Source organism: Balaenoptera musculus, chromosome 10, assembly GCF_009873245.2.
Source record: "Balaenoptera musculus isolate JJ_BM4_2016_0621 chromosome 10, mBalMus1.pri.v3, whole genome shotgun sequence".
Classification (NCBI taxonomy): domain Eukaryota; kingdom Metazoa; phylum Chordata; class Mammalia; order Artiodactyla; family Balaenopteridae; genus Balaenoptera; species Balaenoptera musculus.
This window is the reverse complement of record NC_045794.1, coordinates 57129711-57148623: the sequence shown is the minus strand read 5'-3', so window position 1 is coordinate 57148623 and position 18913 is coordinate 57129711. Positions and strand designations below refer to the sequence as shown.

At 38.8% G+C, this 18913-nt stretch overlaps 2 protein-coding genes and 1 long non-coding RNA gene across 3 annotated transcripts in view; 2 read left to right on the top strand and 1 right to left on the bottom strand.

Annotated features, from left to right (window-relative positions):
* The window catches only part of KCNMB4 (potassium calcium-activated channel subfamily M regulatory beta subunit 4), a 68756-nt gene extending 53792 nt beyond the window's left edge, over positions 1-14964 (bottom strand). Inside the window, exon 1 of the mRNA XM_036867324.1 lies at positions 14402-14964. Coding sequence (XP_036723219.1) covers positions 14402-14737 — 336 coding nt within the window. The 5' untranslated portion in view covers positions 14738-14964. The remainder of the gene's footprint in view (positions 1-14401) is intronic.
* On the top strand, positions 3677-4352 carry LOC118901954 (hypoxanthine-guanine phosphoribosyltransferase-like). The gene is given in 2 exon segments (XM_036865797.1): positions 3677-3883; positions 3885-4352. Coding segments are annotated over 2 exon segments (675 nt in total).
* Positions 14296-17760, top strand: LOC118902699. Its single transcript, XR_005021597.1, has 2 exons — positions 14296-14713; positions 16118-17760. It is a non-coding gene; the product is annotated as an uncharacterized LOC118902699 (long non-coding RNA).
* Positions 17761-18913: the final 1153 nt, after the last annotated feature.

Below are 18913 nucleotides of genomic sequence, written 5' to 3'. Positions count from 1 at the left end.
ATTCAGGTGTAGGTATCTCGATTTCAACACCGCAGCCTTTCCCACTATACCAGGCAGCTTCTAAAGGTCTGCTATGTGTGCAGCTCTGCCCTGAACACAATTAGTGAAACCTAAGATGGTCCCTGGAACATGAACCGTAGAAGAGGCTTTCCATTCCTTCAATATTGTGGCAACGTAAATTGGTATGGGTGAGGTGGGTATACAACACTCTATGGTTTTCTCAAGTAGGTAGCTTCATCTTCAACACACTGATCCTCTCAGTTGTATTCTCTAGTTGTTCCCTGTGAGCTCCACAGAGCATTTATTTTAAAGTAACATTTCTGGGATTTCTCTCATTACAGAAATAATGTTTTACCAGCTATCTGGGCATCCCTTAGCTCCAGTCAAATTGACACAGAAAGTTAACCATCACACCTAGTCTTATACTGAAGGGATGATCATTTATTGCTAAGACAGCTTCACATAATGAGTTTTGAATTATTGCTCTACCATGGTGCAATTATTCTCCCAAATTTGTCATTTTTCTTTCAATTTTAATGTTTTTTAAAAAATATGTTAAGTTTTTTCTTACTATGTCATTAAATAAATGAGTGTATTCTTTTACGATTTTTGCTCTTGTTAGCCTTAGAAAGGATTTGCCCACTTCCCAAATTATGTAAATATTCATCTATATTTTTAGTACTTTCATAGTTTATTTTTGTACATTAAAAATGTATTCCATCAAAATTATAATTTTATTTTAACTAAATATTTTCTAAATAATTTTTGAGTATTTTGCAAATAAATTTTATTTGGAAAATTAATATTTTAAAATGCATATTTTTCCAAATAGTAGGGAAGTTTTAACCTCTTTACAAGTTATTTGAAATGCCAAATTTGCAAAGTAAATCTCCCATCAACATTATTTTTTGGTAAGAGATTTACTGAAATATAACTGACATGCCATTCAATTCACCCCTCTAAAGTGTATAATTCAATGTTTTTAAGTGGATTCACAGAGGTGTACCACCGCCACAATCAATTTTAGAATGTTTTTATCACCCCAAGAAAACACCATATACGTACGCTTTAGCTATCATTCCCAATCATCCTATAGATTTCCCTACTCTAGACATTTCATGTAAATGGAATTGTATAATATGTGATCTTCTGTGGCTGACTTCTCACACTTCGCACGTTTTCAATCGTGTTGTAGCATGTATCAACACTTCATTCCTTTTTATAGCCAAATAAAATTCCTTGCATGGATATAGCACATTTTATTTGTCCATTCGCCAGTTGATGGACATTTGATTTATTTCCACATTTTGGCTATTATGAATAATGCTACTACAAATATTCATGTACAAGTTTTTGTGTGGACATGTGTTTTCATTTCTTTTGGGTATAAACCTAGGAATGGAGTTGCTGGGTCATATGTAATTCTGTTTAACTTTCTGAGGAACAGTCAACTGTTTTCCAAAGCAGCTGCAAATCTTTTACATTCTTACCAACAATGTATCTGTGTTTGTCTTTTCACTTTCTTGATGGTATTCTTCAAAGCACAAATATTTTAAAATTTTGATTATGTCCAATTATCTATTTTTCCTTTGATTGCTTGTGCTTTTTGTGTCATGTTAAGAAACTGTGCCTAATTCAAAGGCATAAAGATTTACACCTATGCTCTCTTCTAAGAGCTTTATAGTTTTAGCTCTTATATTTAGGTCTCTCATCAATTTGAATTAATTTTTGTATATGGTGTGAAGTAGAAGTCCAACTTCACTCCTTTGCATGTGCATAAACAGTTGTTCCAGCACCATTGGTTAAAAAGACTTTTTTTTTCTGTTGAATGCTCTTGACACCCTTGTCAAAATCACTTACTTATAAATGTATACATTTATTTCTGGACTCTCAACTCTATTCCATAGATTTGGAATCTATTCCTTATGCCAGTACCACACAGTCTTGATTACTATAGCTTTCTAGTAAGTTTTAAAATTGGAAAGTGTGAGTCTTCCAATTTTGTTCTCCTTTTTCAAGATTGTTTTGGTTATCCTGGGTCCCTTGCACTTTCATCTGAATTTCAGGATTAGCTGGTCAATTTCTGACAAAGAAAATCCAGCTGAGTTTTTGATAGGAATTGTAATGAATCTATAGATCAATTTGGGGAGTGTTGTCATCATTACAATATTCAGTCTTCCAATCTCTGAACAAAGGATATCTTTATTTAGTTCTTCTTTAATTTCTTTCAATAGTATTTTGTAGTTTTCAGGGTACAAGTCTTACATTCTTTTGTTAAATTTGTCAAATGTATTCCTAAGTATTTGATTATTTTGATGCTACTGTAAATAGAATTGTGTTCTTAATTTTACTTGTGGATTGTTCATTGCTAGTGTACAAAAATATAATTGAGTTTTGTATACTGACTTTGTATCCTGCAATCTTGCTGAATTTACTAGGTCCAGTAGCTTTTTTTTTTTTTTAGGGGATTCTCCAGGAGTTTCTATATACAAGATCATGTGATTTGTGAATAGAGATACTTTTATTTCTTCCTTTCCAATCTGGCTGTCTTTTGTTTCTTTTTCTTGCCTAACTGTCCTGACTAAAACCTACAGTACAATGTCGAACGCGAGTGGCAGGTATGGACATCCTTGTCTTGTTCCTGATTTTAGGGGGAAAACTTTCAGTCTCTCATCATTATGATCTCTCATCATAAGTCTCTCATCATTAGTTGTGGGTTTATCACAGTTTCCCTTTATCAGGTTGACGAAGTTCCCTTCTATCCCTAGTTTGTTGGTTTTTTAAGTCAAGGAAGGATTTTGTCAAACGTTTTTCCTGCATATACATGCATGTGATTTTTGTCATTTATTCTATTAATATGTTGTATTACATTGATTTTATTATGTTTAACCAACCTTGCATTCCTAAAATAAATCCCACTTGACCATGGTGCAAAATCAGGAACTCTTCTGCCAAAAAAAGAAGAGGAGGTAATACATCCCAGCTCATTCTGTTACTATGATACCAAAAGCAGACAAAGATATCAAAAGGAAACTACACAACAATATACCTTATGAATACAGATGCAAAAATCTTCAACAAAATGCTAGCAAACCAAATTTTGGAACATATAAAAAGGATTATATACCATGACCAAGCTGGAGGAATTGGGAGTGCGTAGTAATGGGCATGAGATTTCTTTTGGGAGGAATGGAAATATTCTGGAATTAGCAATGATGGTTGCACAACTTTGTGAATATACCAAAAACCTGTACACGTTAAAAGGGCAAATATTACAATATTTGAAATATATATACATATTTTAAAGGAAGCTGCCTGCCTTTTATTTTTCTCTTTCACTGTTCTCACTGCCTAAAAGGCAGACAGACGTGATGAAGTTAGGAAAACCATGTTAAGGGACGGTAAAGCAAGAAGACAGTAAGAAACTGGGTGTTTGAATGACCTTCCAGATCAGAATGGCACAGCCCCACAGACTGCTTACAAGCTCATACATTTACAAAAGAAAAAAATCTAGTAGCTCCTTTGTTTAGGTTACTGTTATGAGGTTCCTATTAAAGTAGCCCACACTTTGCTGTACAGCAGAAACTAACACAACATTGTAAATCAACTATACTCCAATAAAAATTAATTTAAAAAAATAGCAGACTGCCGTCAGCCTGCGCCAGCTGGCTCCGTTATGGTGACTCGCAGCCCCAGCTTCGTGATTAGTGATGATGCACCAGGTTATGACCTAGATTTATGTTGTAGACCTAATCATTATGCTGAGGATTCGGAAAAGGTGTTTATTCCTCATGGACTAATTATGGACAGGACCAAATGGCTGGCTCAAGATGTGATGAAGGAGATGGAAGGCCATCACATCGTGGTGCTCTGTGTGCTCAAGGGGGGGCTATAAATTCTTTGCTGACCTGCTGGATTACATCAAAGCACTGAGCAGAAATAGTGATAGATCTATACCTATGACTGTAAATTTTATCAGACTGAAGAGCTACTGTAATGACCAGTCAACAGGTGACATAAAAGTAATTGGTGGAGATGATCCCTCAACTTTAACTGGAAAGAATGTCTTGATTGTTGAAGATAAAATTGACACTGGCAAAACAATGCAAACCTTGCTTTCCTTGGTCAAGCAGCATAATCCAAAGATGGTCAAGGTTGCAAGCTTGCTGGTGAAAATGACCCCTCGAAGTGCTGGATATAGACCAGACTTTGTTAGACTTGAAATTCCAGACAAGTTTGTTGTAGGATATGCCCTTGACTATAATGAATACTTCAGGGATTTGAATCATGTTTTTGTCATTAGCGAAACTGGAAAAGCAAAATACAAAGCTGAAGATGAGAGTTCAAGTTGAGTTTGGAAACATCTGGAGTCCCACTGAATTCACCAGGAAAATTATCACATGTTCTAGTTTTGTGGCCAGCTACTTCGTAGAGCTTATTGAACGTATCTTCTAAGAATTTTATCCGTTTTGTATTTTAGAAAAGTCAGTTGCTGCATTCCCAAACTCTTTATTTGCACTATGAACCTACAGACTATCAGTTCCCTTTGGGTGGATTGTTTGACTTGTGAATGAAAAATCTCTTAAACCACACCACCATTGAATGAAAATATTGAAATTGTATCTGTAAGAAACATTTAAAGAGAAGAATATATTAGTTTTTTAATTGGTATTTTAATTTTTATATATTCAGGAAAGAACAGAAGTGATTGAATATTGTTAATTATACCACTGTGTGTTTAGAAAAGTAAGAAGCAGTCAGTTTCATATCAATGGCAGTATTTAGAGGTATCATTATGTCGGATAAACCATATGTCCTGGAATTATTTTAGTAGGTTTCAGTAGTATTAACTGTATTTTCCCGCTTGTTCAGATTATTTCCGGTGAAACTCTGTCAACAGTTCCTTTTAAATACAGGTCAATAATTTCTAAAAACCTACCACTTTTTGAAGTCTTCAATGTAAAAATCCTTAAAATAAAGCCTGTCTCTTTAAAAGAAAAATAAATAAAGTACCCCATCCAATATCCTAATAAATTCAATTAGATTGTTTCTACTTTTTCACTACTACAAACAGTTCTGCAGTGAAAATCCTCATATATACTTCCTTGAATATGTGTTACAGTTTTTTTAGGGTAAACTCCTTGAAGTGAACTTGTTGTCACTTCACTTGATTGTCACGTATGCACAACTTCAGTTACACATACTATTGATATGTTTGATTATTTTTCTGAGTGGTTGAACCAATTTTCCAGCAATCAGTAGGATTTAACATTTTCTCAAAACCTCACCAACATCTGGTCTTATGAAACATTAAGTTTTGCCAATCTGATGGGTGTGAAACGGTATTCCATTATTGTCATTTGAATTTCCCTGAGATTACTGGAATACAGCATTGTTTCACATTTATTGACCATTTGAGTTTTTTCATGAATTGACTGTACATAACCTTCACTAATTTTCCCATTATGTCATATGTCATTTTCTTAATGATTTGTAGACATTTTCATAAATGCTGGATAGTCTTTTGTTGATTACTTGTTTTACCATTATCTTCTACTAGTCTGTGGCTTACATTTTTACTTTGTTTACAATAATTTTAGTCATATGGAAATTATCGTTTTAACATATTCAAATGTATCAATCTTTTCCTTTTATGATTTGTTCTTTAAGCCTTATTTGAGAAAATATTTCTTAGGCCTATGTCATAAAGATATTTTCCTATTCCAACAACTGAAAGTTTTATAGTTTTCTTTTCACATTTAGGTTTTATTCCATTTGGAATTTGTTGTTATGGGTGTGAAGTATGTATCACATTTTATTTCTTTTTTACGTAGAGCTAATTACTCAAGCATCATTTATTCATAAGGTCACTCTTTCCCTGATGAATTTCCCACATCTTCTCTGTCTCTCAGTAAAATTTAATCATTTCTAGCTTAATTTCACTGAGGATATAATCTTTATTATTTCACTGCTATGAAATTTGTTAAGGCTTTCTTTATGGCCCAGAATGTGATCAGTTTGGGGAAATGTTATGCGGGCACTTGAAATGATGTGCACTCTGCTGCTACTGGATATACTATTTTACATATGTCAATTGGGTCAGTTGTTAAACATGTTATTCAAATCTGCTGGATGTGTATTGATATTGCTTTTGTCTGATTGTTTATCAGTTACAAACAGAGGTGTGTTAAAAATCTCTCATCATGATAGACTTGTATATTTCTCCCTTGAGATATTTCTATATATTTCTGCTTTAATTTTTTTGTTTTTATGTATTTCAAGGTTATATTTTTAGGTACTTCCCAATATAGAATTGTTATATTTTGTTGAATTAACTTTTATAATTATGAAATGTCCCTTTTTATCTCTAGTAACATTTTTTTGCTTCAAAGTCTACCGTATTTCATATAATACAAGTACTCCAGCTTTTCTTTCTTCATTTTTTTGGGGGTTGATGTTTGTATGGCATATGTTTTCCAGTCTATGATCTCTACCTTTTAATTGGAAGCTAGTCCATTTATATTTAATATAATTATAAATTTGGGTTTAAATCTATCTTTTTTTAAAAACATTTATTCTACTTGTCTACATTCTTTTTACTCTCTTTTATTGCATTCTTTTAAATGGCTTGCTTTATATTATTTCATTTTCCCCACTTATTAGCTTGGTAGTTATATACTTTTTTACTGTATAAATTCTTGAATTCAATTAGGGTGAAATTTCTGATTCAGTGGGTCTAGGATGGGACTTGAGAATGTGCGTTTCTAACAAGTTCACAGATGATGCTGATGCTTCTCATCCACTGCTCACACTTCGAGAACTATTGGTTTGGAGGAAGAAATTGACTAGATATAAGGAGATTAGTGAAGAGATACTATAATAATCAAAGCAAATGATAATATCTTTGACCAGGATAGTGGCAGTGAAAATTGAAAAAGTATTAATACCAGAGAATAATGATACCATTGATAAAAACAAAAGATTCCAGAATAGAAGTTGGTGTTAGAGAGATAAAGATGATTTTCTTTTGCCATTTCTCTCCTTGTAACAGAGGAAACAGGTAATTATAATCAGAATAGATCTTACTCTCACTAAGCAGTATTACTGTCTGGTTTTCCATTCTTAAGAACTATTTTAAAATAAAGTTGTGTTGATAAAGACAATTGTATAAATATATTTATTACACAGGAAAAACTGGATTAAACTCCTAGGATTTAGAATGTAATTTTCTAGGATTTAATTTCTGCTAATGAGATACAACATCAATATATGCTGCTGCAATATTGTTAGATTATAACTAGTAAATTGGACATTGCATAAGGTTTCAAAGTCCATTTGGTCTACTGCATCAGTTAGATGAATGGCACAGAAGAATTTAGATGAATGGATATTTCTTCACATGTGCTTCGGTATACAGAGAACTTCTAGTGACCCAATCTGCTGGATTCTGCTACTCAACCAAGCAAATACATGAAACAAGTTTGTTTGATTAGTTTATTTACAAAAATGATCATAAATTTAAATAATTTAATAAGCACATAGTTCCCTCCACCTTTTCTTTTGGCCATGCCACATGGCTTGTGGGATCTTAGTTCCCTGACCAAGGATTGAACCTGTGCCTCCTGCAGTGGAAGCACTGAGTCCTAACCACTGGACCACCAGGGAATTCCAGTTTTCAATTTTATAACAGTGTTTATTTTAAAAGAAAAGAGGGTATTACTAAAACTCAAAAGTACAAATTTTTACACATTGATTTATGTGACCTAGAGAATACCAAAGGCACAGCATGAGGACTAGTAAGAAACATATGTAATATTAAAAACCATTCTGTTCAGTGTTTTACTGTGAATATTTATGATAATTGTAATATAAATATACTGTTTATCTAGGAACTCAATATGAAATTCTGCTAAAGATGGGAAAAATTTTTTTAAACCCAAGGTAAATAAAACTTGACATCTTCCTTCATAAATGAGTACCAAAAACATTTTAGATAAACAAAATTGACAACTAAAAAAGTCTTTATGATTCTGAGGCAAGTTTGTGATAAAATATATGCATTTTTCCTCCAAACTTTAACTGAAATATATTGTAACATCACAAATCTCTCTTGTAAAAGTAAAAAGTTTCTGATTAGAGTTTGAGATACATAATTTTGGGAGTTCTTACAAATAATTGAGATCTTCATAAAAGCATCCACAAATGGATGTCAGGGAAGGATTATGATAAGTAATCTCAGACAGGAAAATCCTAGCAGCCTGCAGATTAGATTGTTTCTAAAGAGCTATAATATAAGTGGATATTATCTGACCAAGTTTTCAAATATCTTATCATATTAGTCACCTACTCAAAAGCCTTCCTTGACTTCTGTATTAGTTTCCTATTGCTGCTATAGCATAAATTTAGTGGCTCAAAACAACACAAATGTATTATCTTACAATTCTGAAGGTCAGAGTTCCAAAATGGGTCTCACTGAGCTAATATAAGGACACCAGCTGGACTATATTCCTTTCTGAAGGCTCTAAGAAAGAATCCATTTTCTTGCCTTTCCCCACTCCCTTGGAAAAGGGGACTGCCTGCATTCTTTGGCTTGTGTCCTCCTTCTATATTCAAAGCTGGCAACAGTCAGTTGAGTCTTCTTCAGATTGCATCCCTCTGACCTCCTCCTCCACATTTAAGGACCCTTGTGATTATACTTGGTCCACCAGGATATCTCCCTATCTTAAGGTCAGCTGATTAGCAAACTTCACTCATCTGCAAACTTAATTCCCCTCTGCTGTGTAACATAAGATATTCACAGGTCCTGGGGGTTAGGGTGTGGACATCCTTGGTAGGGGGCGTTATTCTTTCTACTATGGCTTCCCAATGTCCACCAAACCCATCCTATCTGTCAAGGACCTCTGCATTACTGGCCCCAGTTTACTCTCCTGTCTTACCCCCAGGGCTCTGATCTTTGTGCCCTGGGTTCCAGCCACACCAGTTTACCTGCTGATCCTCCAACACAGCCCATACTCCACAGCTCCACAGCTTTGCTCCTGGCATTTTTCTCTTCCTTGATATTCTCTTCATTCCTCCTCACCTTTCCTCCCAAGATAAAAATTCTATTCATTCTCAAAATTTCATGGCAAATGCTTCATTCTCCAGGAAGCTTTTCCCCTAATCATTCCACTCTAGATGTTTCTGTCATATTGTTTGCACCTCCCAGTAGAACTTGAGGTTTTGCCTTGTTTGATATCTTATCTCCTCTGTTAGATAATGATCTCCTTGAGGGAAGAAACTCAAGAATTCATCCTCACTTGTATGTCACTTAGGCATATCTAAAACTGAACCCTTGTTTTTCATGCAGACTCCTCCAAAATTACTCTTCCTCCAGTTTTCCGATCTAATAAAATAATCCTCCATCCCCAGTTGTGCTTGCCACAAACCTTGTAGTCATCCTCGATTCTTTTTTCTCCCATTCCTCACATCCAACCCATCAGTGGACCTTATCAATGCTACTCCCTGATCTAAGTCACCATCACCTTTTGCTTGTCCTACTGGACTCCCTATTTCCAATCTTGTGCGCGCGCACACATACACACACATTCTGTTCTCATCTCAGAAGCCAGAGGGATCATTTAAATTTTTTAAAAGTCTGAGTCTGATTCTATTTCAGTCCTGCCTAATGTCAGATAGCTTACCATCATGCTTAGCCTAGAATCCAAAGTCCTTATAATGTTCTATAAGGCCCTAGCCTCATCTCCCACCGTTCTCTGCCTACTCACTATCGTCCTCACTGTTCCTCACACAGGCCTGGCAGTCACTTGCCTCAGAGCCTTTGCACTTGCTGTTGTGGAACACTCTTTCTCCAGATAGCCACATGATTCATTCCCTTATGTCCCTTAGGCCACTGATCATCCTCTCGTGTTCTTTGGGTCTCTGGAAATATCACTTCATCAGAGCCACCCTCCCTGATGGATCCTATGCAAAAGAGGAGCCCTCATTCCTTCTATCACTGTCTATACCTTTATGCTGCTTGAATTTTCTTTGCACACCTATCATTACATGATACTACATTATAAATCTATTTCTTGTCTGTCACTCTTCACTAAAATGTAAGCTCCATGTGGGCAGAGACTTTGTGCTGATCTCTATTCCAGTCCTAGAACCTGGAAACACACACACACACAGCACAAAGTGGCACTTAATAAATATCTGTTAAATGCATGAACTCATCTTTGTATGTCCTCCTGTTTCTTGCCCAGTTCTCTGATCATAATAGATGCTGAAGAAGTATTTGTGGAATTAAATTTTATGTACATCCCCAATATTACTTCATATCATCACCAGAGGAAAAACAACCACAGTAAGCCACTTTTTCATGGAGAAATAAAGACTGTAGACAAGCTGTCACAATTCAGATGAGCCTTTTATTACTTAGTTTTGATATGATGGACCTCCCTAGAGCACAAAGTATTGCACATTTAATTCAAGGATGGAGTTCAGAAATTAACCCCAGCAGACCACACCATCTACACAGGAAGTATGTGTGTGCTGGGGGGTAGAGGCACACTAGTATGGATGTGTAGGATACCAAGAAGGTAACTAAGCCACGATTCCCTGTAGTTCATTATATCCAATTTCAGGGTATATACTTAAAACCTGAAGCCTCTTCTAGTTCTTGCCTAAGTTTTTATTCTCTTGAATGCGTTTCTCTTACTTTTATAGTAGTACTGGTTTCTTAGAAATAGATGTTTGTCCTCTCTTTCTAGGTTTTTCATATCAGAGAAAGAAACTCAAAAATAAAACATATAGCCTCTAATCACCTGCTCTCTTGTTCCATATACAAGAGGCTGGTTTTAAAAATTCATCTTTTCTTTGCAATCCAATGTAATCAATGAGGCAAAAGCAAATGTTTGGAACTGCACAAGCTCATTTCATTTACATTAAACCAATTTTAAATGTTTGGAACTGCATAAGTTCATTTCATTTACATTAAACAAATTTTAAATGATTCTCTTCTTTTCCTTCAGAATTTGAGTCCCTCCTCTCATACCAACTCCCTATGTTCAGTAGCATCAGTAACGTCTTTTAACCCAAACACACAAATATTAATCACAATGAATCCTTTCAGTTCTTATTTTACTTTTCTTGCACAACAGATGAGGACATTTTCTAAGCCAGTGTTTATTTTTACTCTGTCTACAGACTAGAATTACTTGTAGAACTTTTTTAAAAACACCAATGCCCAGGACCCACCCAAGACCAAGTCTGAATCTCTGAAGGCTGGACCCAGGCATCAGAATTTCTTTTTATCTTTTTTTTTTTTTTTGGCTGTGCCACGCAGCTTGCAGGATCTTAGTTCCCCGACCAGGGGTTGAACCCGGGCCCTCGGCAGTGAAAGCATTGAGTCCTAACCACTGGATTGCCATGAAGTCCCCAGAATTTCTTTTTAAAGTTCCCCCAGTGATTCTAATGTATGGCCATGGATGAGAACCAAACCTCTTAGCACACACAACTGCGAGTCACAAAGAGATAAGGCAGTGATGAGAACAGTAGCCAGAGGAAGCTGACCCCAAATTTAGATTTTGCTATGGTCAATTCAAAGAGCAGATCCTTGCCCTGTGGATAATTAGGACTTGACTTGATAATTAGGATAACTGACTTGAGTACTATATTACATGGCTGAATACAGTGATTGCTTTAGAAACAAGGATATGATTCAAAAAATAAGTTGAATAGGACTTAAAGATATTTTAAAGAAATTATTAGTCAAAGGTCTAATTTATTCACACTGTCTTCTTTAGCAGTCTATGGCTTAAGATGTTAGATATGTGCAATATTCTTTCCCCTTCCCTGCTTTTTACTGTATCTAATGCAGCAAACTCAAGGGAGGGGAGAAAGTCCTTGTTCTCTTTTTCTAAAAAGAGATTTCCCAAATGGCTTCTTGTGGTAGTGGGCCATGAAGAAGAGAAAGTTGAAGGTGATTAGGATCCAGGACACTGTAGGGAATCTAGACATTCTACAAAGAGAATGGGGCACCATTCTGGTGGGGCACCCAGGCCTTCAATAAAAAGGTAAGGTCTGGGTAGCCGAGATGTAACAGCAACGGGCCGTGGGTATTGCCTAATAGCAAAGGCACTGTGGAAACATTCTGCTTACGTACTGGACTCTGGCACAATATTTTGGTTGAGCTGAATTTTTCCATCACTAATTGCTTATGAGAATTTCCAAATTGAGCACTTCATTGCTCAAAAGTCGAAAAGTGACTGCAAAAGAACACACTTATGTTCTATAAATGGTACGATGCAATCATAATTTGGATAAATAGATATATACTGCTTTGGCCGAGGAAACCTTGACTAAATTGAATGGGATGTTGTTCATCATTTTCTGTAACATTAACATATCTTTCTGCAGTTCTGTCATTTCTTGTATACTTTACTTTATAAAATCTTACTTTGTTCAGATACTTATTCAAAACGATTGTTGCCAGGATCCAAACTGGCACTGGAAGAAAACTGATTATTTGCAACAAAAAGAGAAAAATATCGAATCCTAGGATTACATATAAAGCATTACCCCTCCTTCCAAGTGATTTAAAAATCTATGTCCTAAATCCCAATTTATTTTTTTTGTCAGATCCTTCAAAATTACCTGGAAATTGTGAAGCAGCCTTTATGTAGTAAATTCTATCTTCTCAATGTCTTGATTAGATATTAGCCACTGACTGGAAAACGTGTACGTAATTTATTAGTGCCTGAACCACAATCTTAAACTAATTAGCAATGTTTCACCAATTATAACAACACCTTTTAAATGATGAACTACCATATAATTTCTAAATCACTATTTCTTTTTGACACCTTTCTTTTATATTAATGGTTTAATCCTGAAAAAAGTGATGTTTCTAAAACCCCGCAATTTGTTTTGAAATTCCTGAGCATTGAGCAGACTAATTTACCACATTTGTCTTTGAAACATTATTGCTTCTTCAAGACTTTGAACATTATACTCTATCTAAATTCTGTATTTCTATATTTACTGCTTATATATTATCTTCATTTTTAAGGTCCTCTTCCTTTGTCAGCAAGGGCATCTTTTTTAAGAGAAGTCATATATTTTTCTTTAAAGGAATTCCCTTTTTAAAATTTCCCCAATTCAAGAATTTACTGTTTAGGCGACAAGAACAAGAGGTTTACTGTAGAGAAATGAAAAGCTTATTTTAAATACTTGTAAAATATTGATATAGGATTCTTTCTTTGGATTGATATAATTATATCCTGTCACACTTAAAGTTGTTCCTGTGTACACAAGACTCATTCCCTTCTGGACTGCTTTCTTGCTTGATCTTCAAGCACTGCTCTCACAAAGAGGGAAAACGCCAGTAACTTCAAAGACGATAAACATCTTTACTTTGATAGTTAAGCAACAAGAAGAGCAAAAAAAGGCCAAGAGGAGAAAGAAAAAACGAAAGAAAATCCTTCTTGCAAAATCAGGTGTACTACAAAGCTCAATTAGTTCACACACTGAGGACACTACTTTTTATAAGTTTTTTTCTCCACTGGGAACAGTTTTCTGAGTGTCCCTCTCTCTGCTCTCCATCCCTCGAGTCTTAACCAGGTTTTTTCGTTTTTGCTTGTGAGAACGAAAAAAGTTGCAGAGGAAGGAATATTCGGTACATTTCACGGAGGGTTTTCTATTTTCAGAAAGTTTTACCGTTTCCCAGGTGGCTCCCAATTGTTTCTAGACACACAGAGTCACTAGGCTCCCTCTAGACCCTTCTGAGAATCTATTTCATGAAAACTAGGAGTCCGCCGTACCCGCCCAAAATGGATCTACGCAGAATTTCGCGTTTGATTCCACGTTGTTTGTCGACCCACGAAAGTTCATCTTTGGACCACAAGTTAAAAACGTCTGTCTAGAGTTAAAAGGCAAGGAAACCTCTAACACCTTTCAAGGGGCTAAAAGACTCCCTGCACCTCCCAAGGCGAGTTCTGGACGCGGCCAGTGGGAGCTCGGACCTTGACCATGCGCCGGAGTAGGTGTATCCCCGCTACGCACTGGCTTTAACCGAAAAGTTAACTTTTGGCTCCTTGCATTTCTCCAAAGTCAGTCCTCTAGGGCCCTAACCTAAGCTGGGCCAAGGCCTCAAAATCTGGGACCAGGCAAGACAGGTGTGTAAAGAAAGCCTCCGGGCACCACGCACGGGTCGCCGCGCACAAACCCGCCTGAAGGACCGGGGGGCCCGGGGCTCCCCGATGTACTTACTCCTGGTTTGAGTATAGCCTGCGAAGCCTCGTCGCCTCCTGGTAACGCGAGCATACTCCGAGCCACCCCGCGCAGGGTCTAACACTGACGCTCCCCCCGCAAACCTCAAGATCTCCGCAGGAGCGAGGCATCCCTCACGGGGCGTCCTTACCTTGGGGTTGGTCAGGAGCTGGTGCTCGTCGCTGTGCAGTAGCGCCCTGGAGTTGGACTCGGAGTTGTTCACGTAGACCTGGACGCAGGGGTACTGCGAGGTGCCCCTGCAGTCGGCGCCACAGGTGAAAGTGCACTCGAACACCTCGCCGATCTGCTGCACCGACAGCACCGTGCAGTTGGCCGCCGTGGCTTGCAGATCCTGCAGCGCGGGACTGAGCCAGCAGAAACCGAAGATAAAGAGTGACACGACGCCGGAGATGATGAGGAACAAGCCGAGCCGGATGCTCTTGTCCTCGGCTTCCGTGTACTCGTAAGCCACCCGGAGCTTCGCCATCGCCCCCCACTCCCGGCGGCAGGCACGTTCCCCCCGCCCCCTCCCGCCCCCGGCGCCGAGCCCGACTGCCTCGGGCGGGAGGAGCCGCCGCCGCGCGACAGCAGGGGAGTGGGCGGCCAGGGGGAGCGCGCGAGAACAAAGGGGCCGAGGCCGGCGACGCCCCCGGCGGCGGCAGCACCCCCCCACCTCCCCGCCCAGCAGCCGCCCGGGCCCCGGAGGCTCGCGGCGCTGCCGCGGTTTCAGAGCCTCCTGCACCCTCGGGCGCTCGGAGCGCTCGGGCGGCTCCTGCCTCCAGCGCCCCCTGCCAGCCTCCGCCCCCGCGCTTTCCCCGCCTCCCCCACCCCGCCTCCTCTCGCCCAGTGTCTCCCAGTCTCCATCGCCCGCCTGCCGCTGCTCCGCGGACTCGCCGGGCAGCTGCCCGGAGGGCAGGAGCCGCAGGGCTGAGGCGAGCCCGGGGGCTCCCCCGCGAGGGAGGCAGCTCCGCCCGGCCCCACCCGCCGCCGACCGGGGTCCTCCCGCCCCGCCCCGGGGCGTTTCCCGTGGGCGAGGGGCGGGCGAGCCCCGGGGATAGCGGTGGCTGGCGCTCGGGATTCTCGTTAAATCCCTTTGGAGGGACATCCGAGATAAAAGCTTAGGATCAATATAATTTAACCGGAGTGAAAGTTTAAAACACAAAACAAAAAACAAACAAGGGAGAGGGTGTAGCGCAAGTGAAGCGGCGGGAATTTTGAACTCCAAGCGGGGATTGGTCAGCCACCGGGGAGAGTGAGCCAGCGGCCAGGCGGCGGGCGCTCCCGGGGAAACGGGCCGCCGGGACCAGCAAGACTCGGTTGGAAACCCCTGGGCGAGCGGCGTGCGCTGGGGGGCGCCCCCGTGGAAACCCTGGCGCCAGTTCCCACGCTTGGGGCGGGAGCGCACGCGGCGGGGCGGGAGGCGTGACCCGCTACCGCCCCCTCCCCGCCAGCGAGAGCGGTAACGGTCGGGCCTCAGCGTCCCGGCGCTGCCAACCGCCCTGGCGCAGCCGGCGCTCCCTCGGCCCCAGCCCGGCCCGGAAGGCAGCAGGAGAGGAGTCAAACAGGCTGAGTCAGACGGAGTTTGCAGTGGAGGCAACGCACGTGGGGGCAGGAGCCTGCGACCGGCAAGACCCGGGAAACTCGCTTCCTGGGTCCTGGGTGGACCTCGCGGCAGCTTAGGTCTCCGGCTGCCGGGTCGACCCCAACTCAATTTGCCCTACGGCTGGGGCTGACTGAGTAGGGACCGGAGGAAACAAGTGCAGAGTCTTGCAGCCCTGGAAGGAGACACCACTTTCCCCATCAGGACCCTCCCCTCGCTCCCGGCCTCCCGAGAACAGGATCCTCTCTGTTCTGTCTCCCTCCTTAGGAGTCTTGCCACCCTTGGCCCATCCCGGAATTTGTAGATGAGCTTTCCAGGAGCGCTGTGCAAGGCGATAGCGGCGTGCAGACTCACTTTGGGACAGGTACCGTTCGTAGAGCTGCGTCCTGCTCTCTTAATTCTTCCCTCCACACCCACCTCCCCACCTCGCCCGCGCATACCTTCAGCCTCTATACTTTTCGTGACCTTTAAAAAAAAAGTTAAGATGATCTTTTTCCAAACCACACTTCTATCAAAATATCAAACTTGGAGAACTATTTCGACCTACATTTTGAAGAGTCAGAATGTTCACTTTGCGAAATATATAAAGATATATTTTTCTTGACTTGCAAGTCCCAAATGAATATACTCTTAATTAAATTCAGTTATGTTCCTGATGAATATGGAAACACCAAGTCATGGAATTCTTGACTTCTCTTTCTTGGATTTCAAATGTTACTTTACTGGTATAGTACTTTTCAGCTGGAGTCCCGATCTGCTACTTTGAAGTACTCCTTGACGTGGCAGGTAACAATATTTCCAAGCAAGGGGTAAAGCAAGTTTAATTACAGGAAGACCCTAAGTGTTTTTCTGAATAAATTAAGAAGGTGCAGGGTTTGGAAAACTTCCAAATCAGGAAGACACTTTGTACTTTAATACCTTTCAAGTTTTGAGAGACTAGATTTCTTTCCTTCTTTACCTAGGAATTATATTATTTTCTTCCCTTTCTGTTGGCATAAAGACAATTGTTAGTGGTTACACACACTACCTGAAAGGAAAAGTGAGTTTAATAGTTGAAGCAGCTTAACCTAAGATCACAGATTTTCAGCGTGAATCTTTTTCCTACGGCAGGTTATAATTATCTTCCTTTTCAAGAAGGCTAAAGCCAATCTAAGATCTGAGGCAGTGGTGAGCAAATAAGATCCTATTATCTTTTAAGATCTCATAGCTCTGATAATGCTGAGCAACTTGACCTTGAGGCAGAATTAATTCCTATAGCGTTCATAAAACACAGGGATGGGGGTGTCTAAAAATAATTTAATGAATATGATTCATTTTTCAATGATTCCAGAGCTCAAAGAGTTCTGTGAATGAACCCTTTGCCTCAAAACTGAAGCAAGATGGTCTTCCAAGTAAATCTAGAGAACAAACATCAGAAAATTCTGTCTTAATTTAACCTAAATTCTTAAAGGCTTTTAAATCCATTTTTTTCAAGTTCTGCATTTAGTCACTTTCCTTCTTTATAATTATTCTAAAAGTATTTGAAGAAACTGTTGCCATCTAGCCTTCTGTTCTTTAAACATTTACTTTTCTCCTCTTATTTCCTATTTTTAAATTAGCTTGCTTCTCTTCTGAACCTTTCATTATTTCATGTGTTTCTTATTGAAAGTCAAACACATCAAAAGACTTTCCAAATTTCTGTTTTATCCTTAATTGAACACTGTGTTTGTTATCAGTTTCATTTATTTGAGGTGGGGCTGCCTTTTCACATTTCCAAGGAAGGTTGGGTATGTCAGCCCCTCAGTTTCTGAAAACAGGTCACCATTGACTCTCTTAAATTAGAATGGTAGTAAGAACCCCTGGGATGTCAGAGATGCTAAGCTCTGAGGTCACTGCGCATGTTGTTTCCCGTGGAGGGCAGAGGCACAGGAAAAAAAGAAAAAGAAAAGCGAGTCCTTTCTTTGCGTAGTTGTCCACCAGTTAAGATTAAAACTGCAATTCTCAGAACCAGACTGACTTATTTGATGTACTTCATTGTCTACAACAATATTTTCAGGAGAATCATGGCCAAGCCTTGATGAAGTTCTTTTTAAAAGAAAAATAAAATCTATCTAAACAAGGACATTAAAACCATTGTTATTTAGAGTTTGTTCTCATGATCAGTATTCTTCAAGAAGTTCTGTGACTGATGTTAAAGTTGCAATATACAATTTCATATGTATATATACTTTTATTGAAAGATTCTAAAAGGAATGATCATAAGTAGGGCTTTGGTATCCTAGGAATAGAAGGGAATTTGGAATATGTTGGGAAAATGTTTATACATGGTTTTAAAAATTGGTACATTGTGAAGTTTTTCAATAACAAACTGCTACTATACACTTGGATAGCTAAAATATATAGGGGAGAAAATTAATACTGTATCATCACCTTTTCTCATTAAAATTCACATGCTGGATAGGTTTTAGACATTTGCAACTAGAATAACTAGGTAAGAATAAATATGAATGAACGCATGAGTGATCCAACAACAAAAAATATATAGAAAAAATTTATCTTTTCCATTTAGCTTATATAACTTCAGATTTTGTTATTGTCACAGAAAATTAAGTTTCCTTTTTATTTGGTCTTAACTTAAAAAATGCTTACAGTTGTACTAAATCGTTTCCAGCTTGCTGATATTAACTTTCTTGCCATGCTTCATTGTGAATGTTAAATATTTGTTATTAGTGTCAGAATTTTACATTTGAAATAAATTTCCTATGTGGCCACTATCTTTTCTAATTACATTTATTTTTTCCTATCCATAAACTTTACCTATTATTTTGAGCATATAATTATTGAGGACACTACTTACTATTTCTAAATATTTATAATCATATTACAGCAGGAAGGGATCTTAAATATTACCTAGCTACATATTAAGCAGGAAAGAGAGCTTCCAAAGACTTTGCATTTTGTTTGAAATAGTAAAGAATGATTATTAAAAAATATTTTTTCAAAGTTCAAATTTGTTTGCATACAGCCTTTATCTTTGCAATTGAAAAAGAAAAGCAAAAAGCACAGATAATCACTTCATATTAG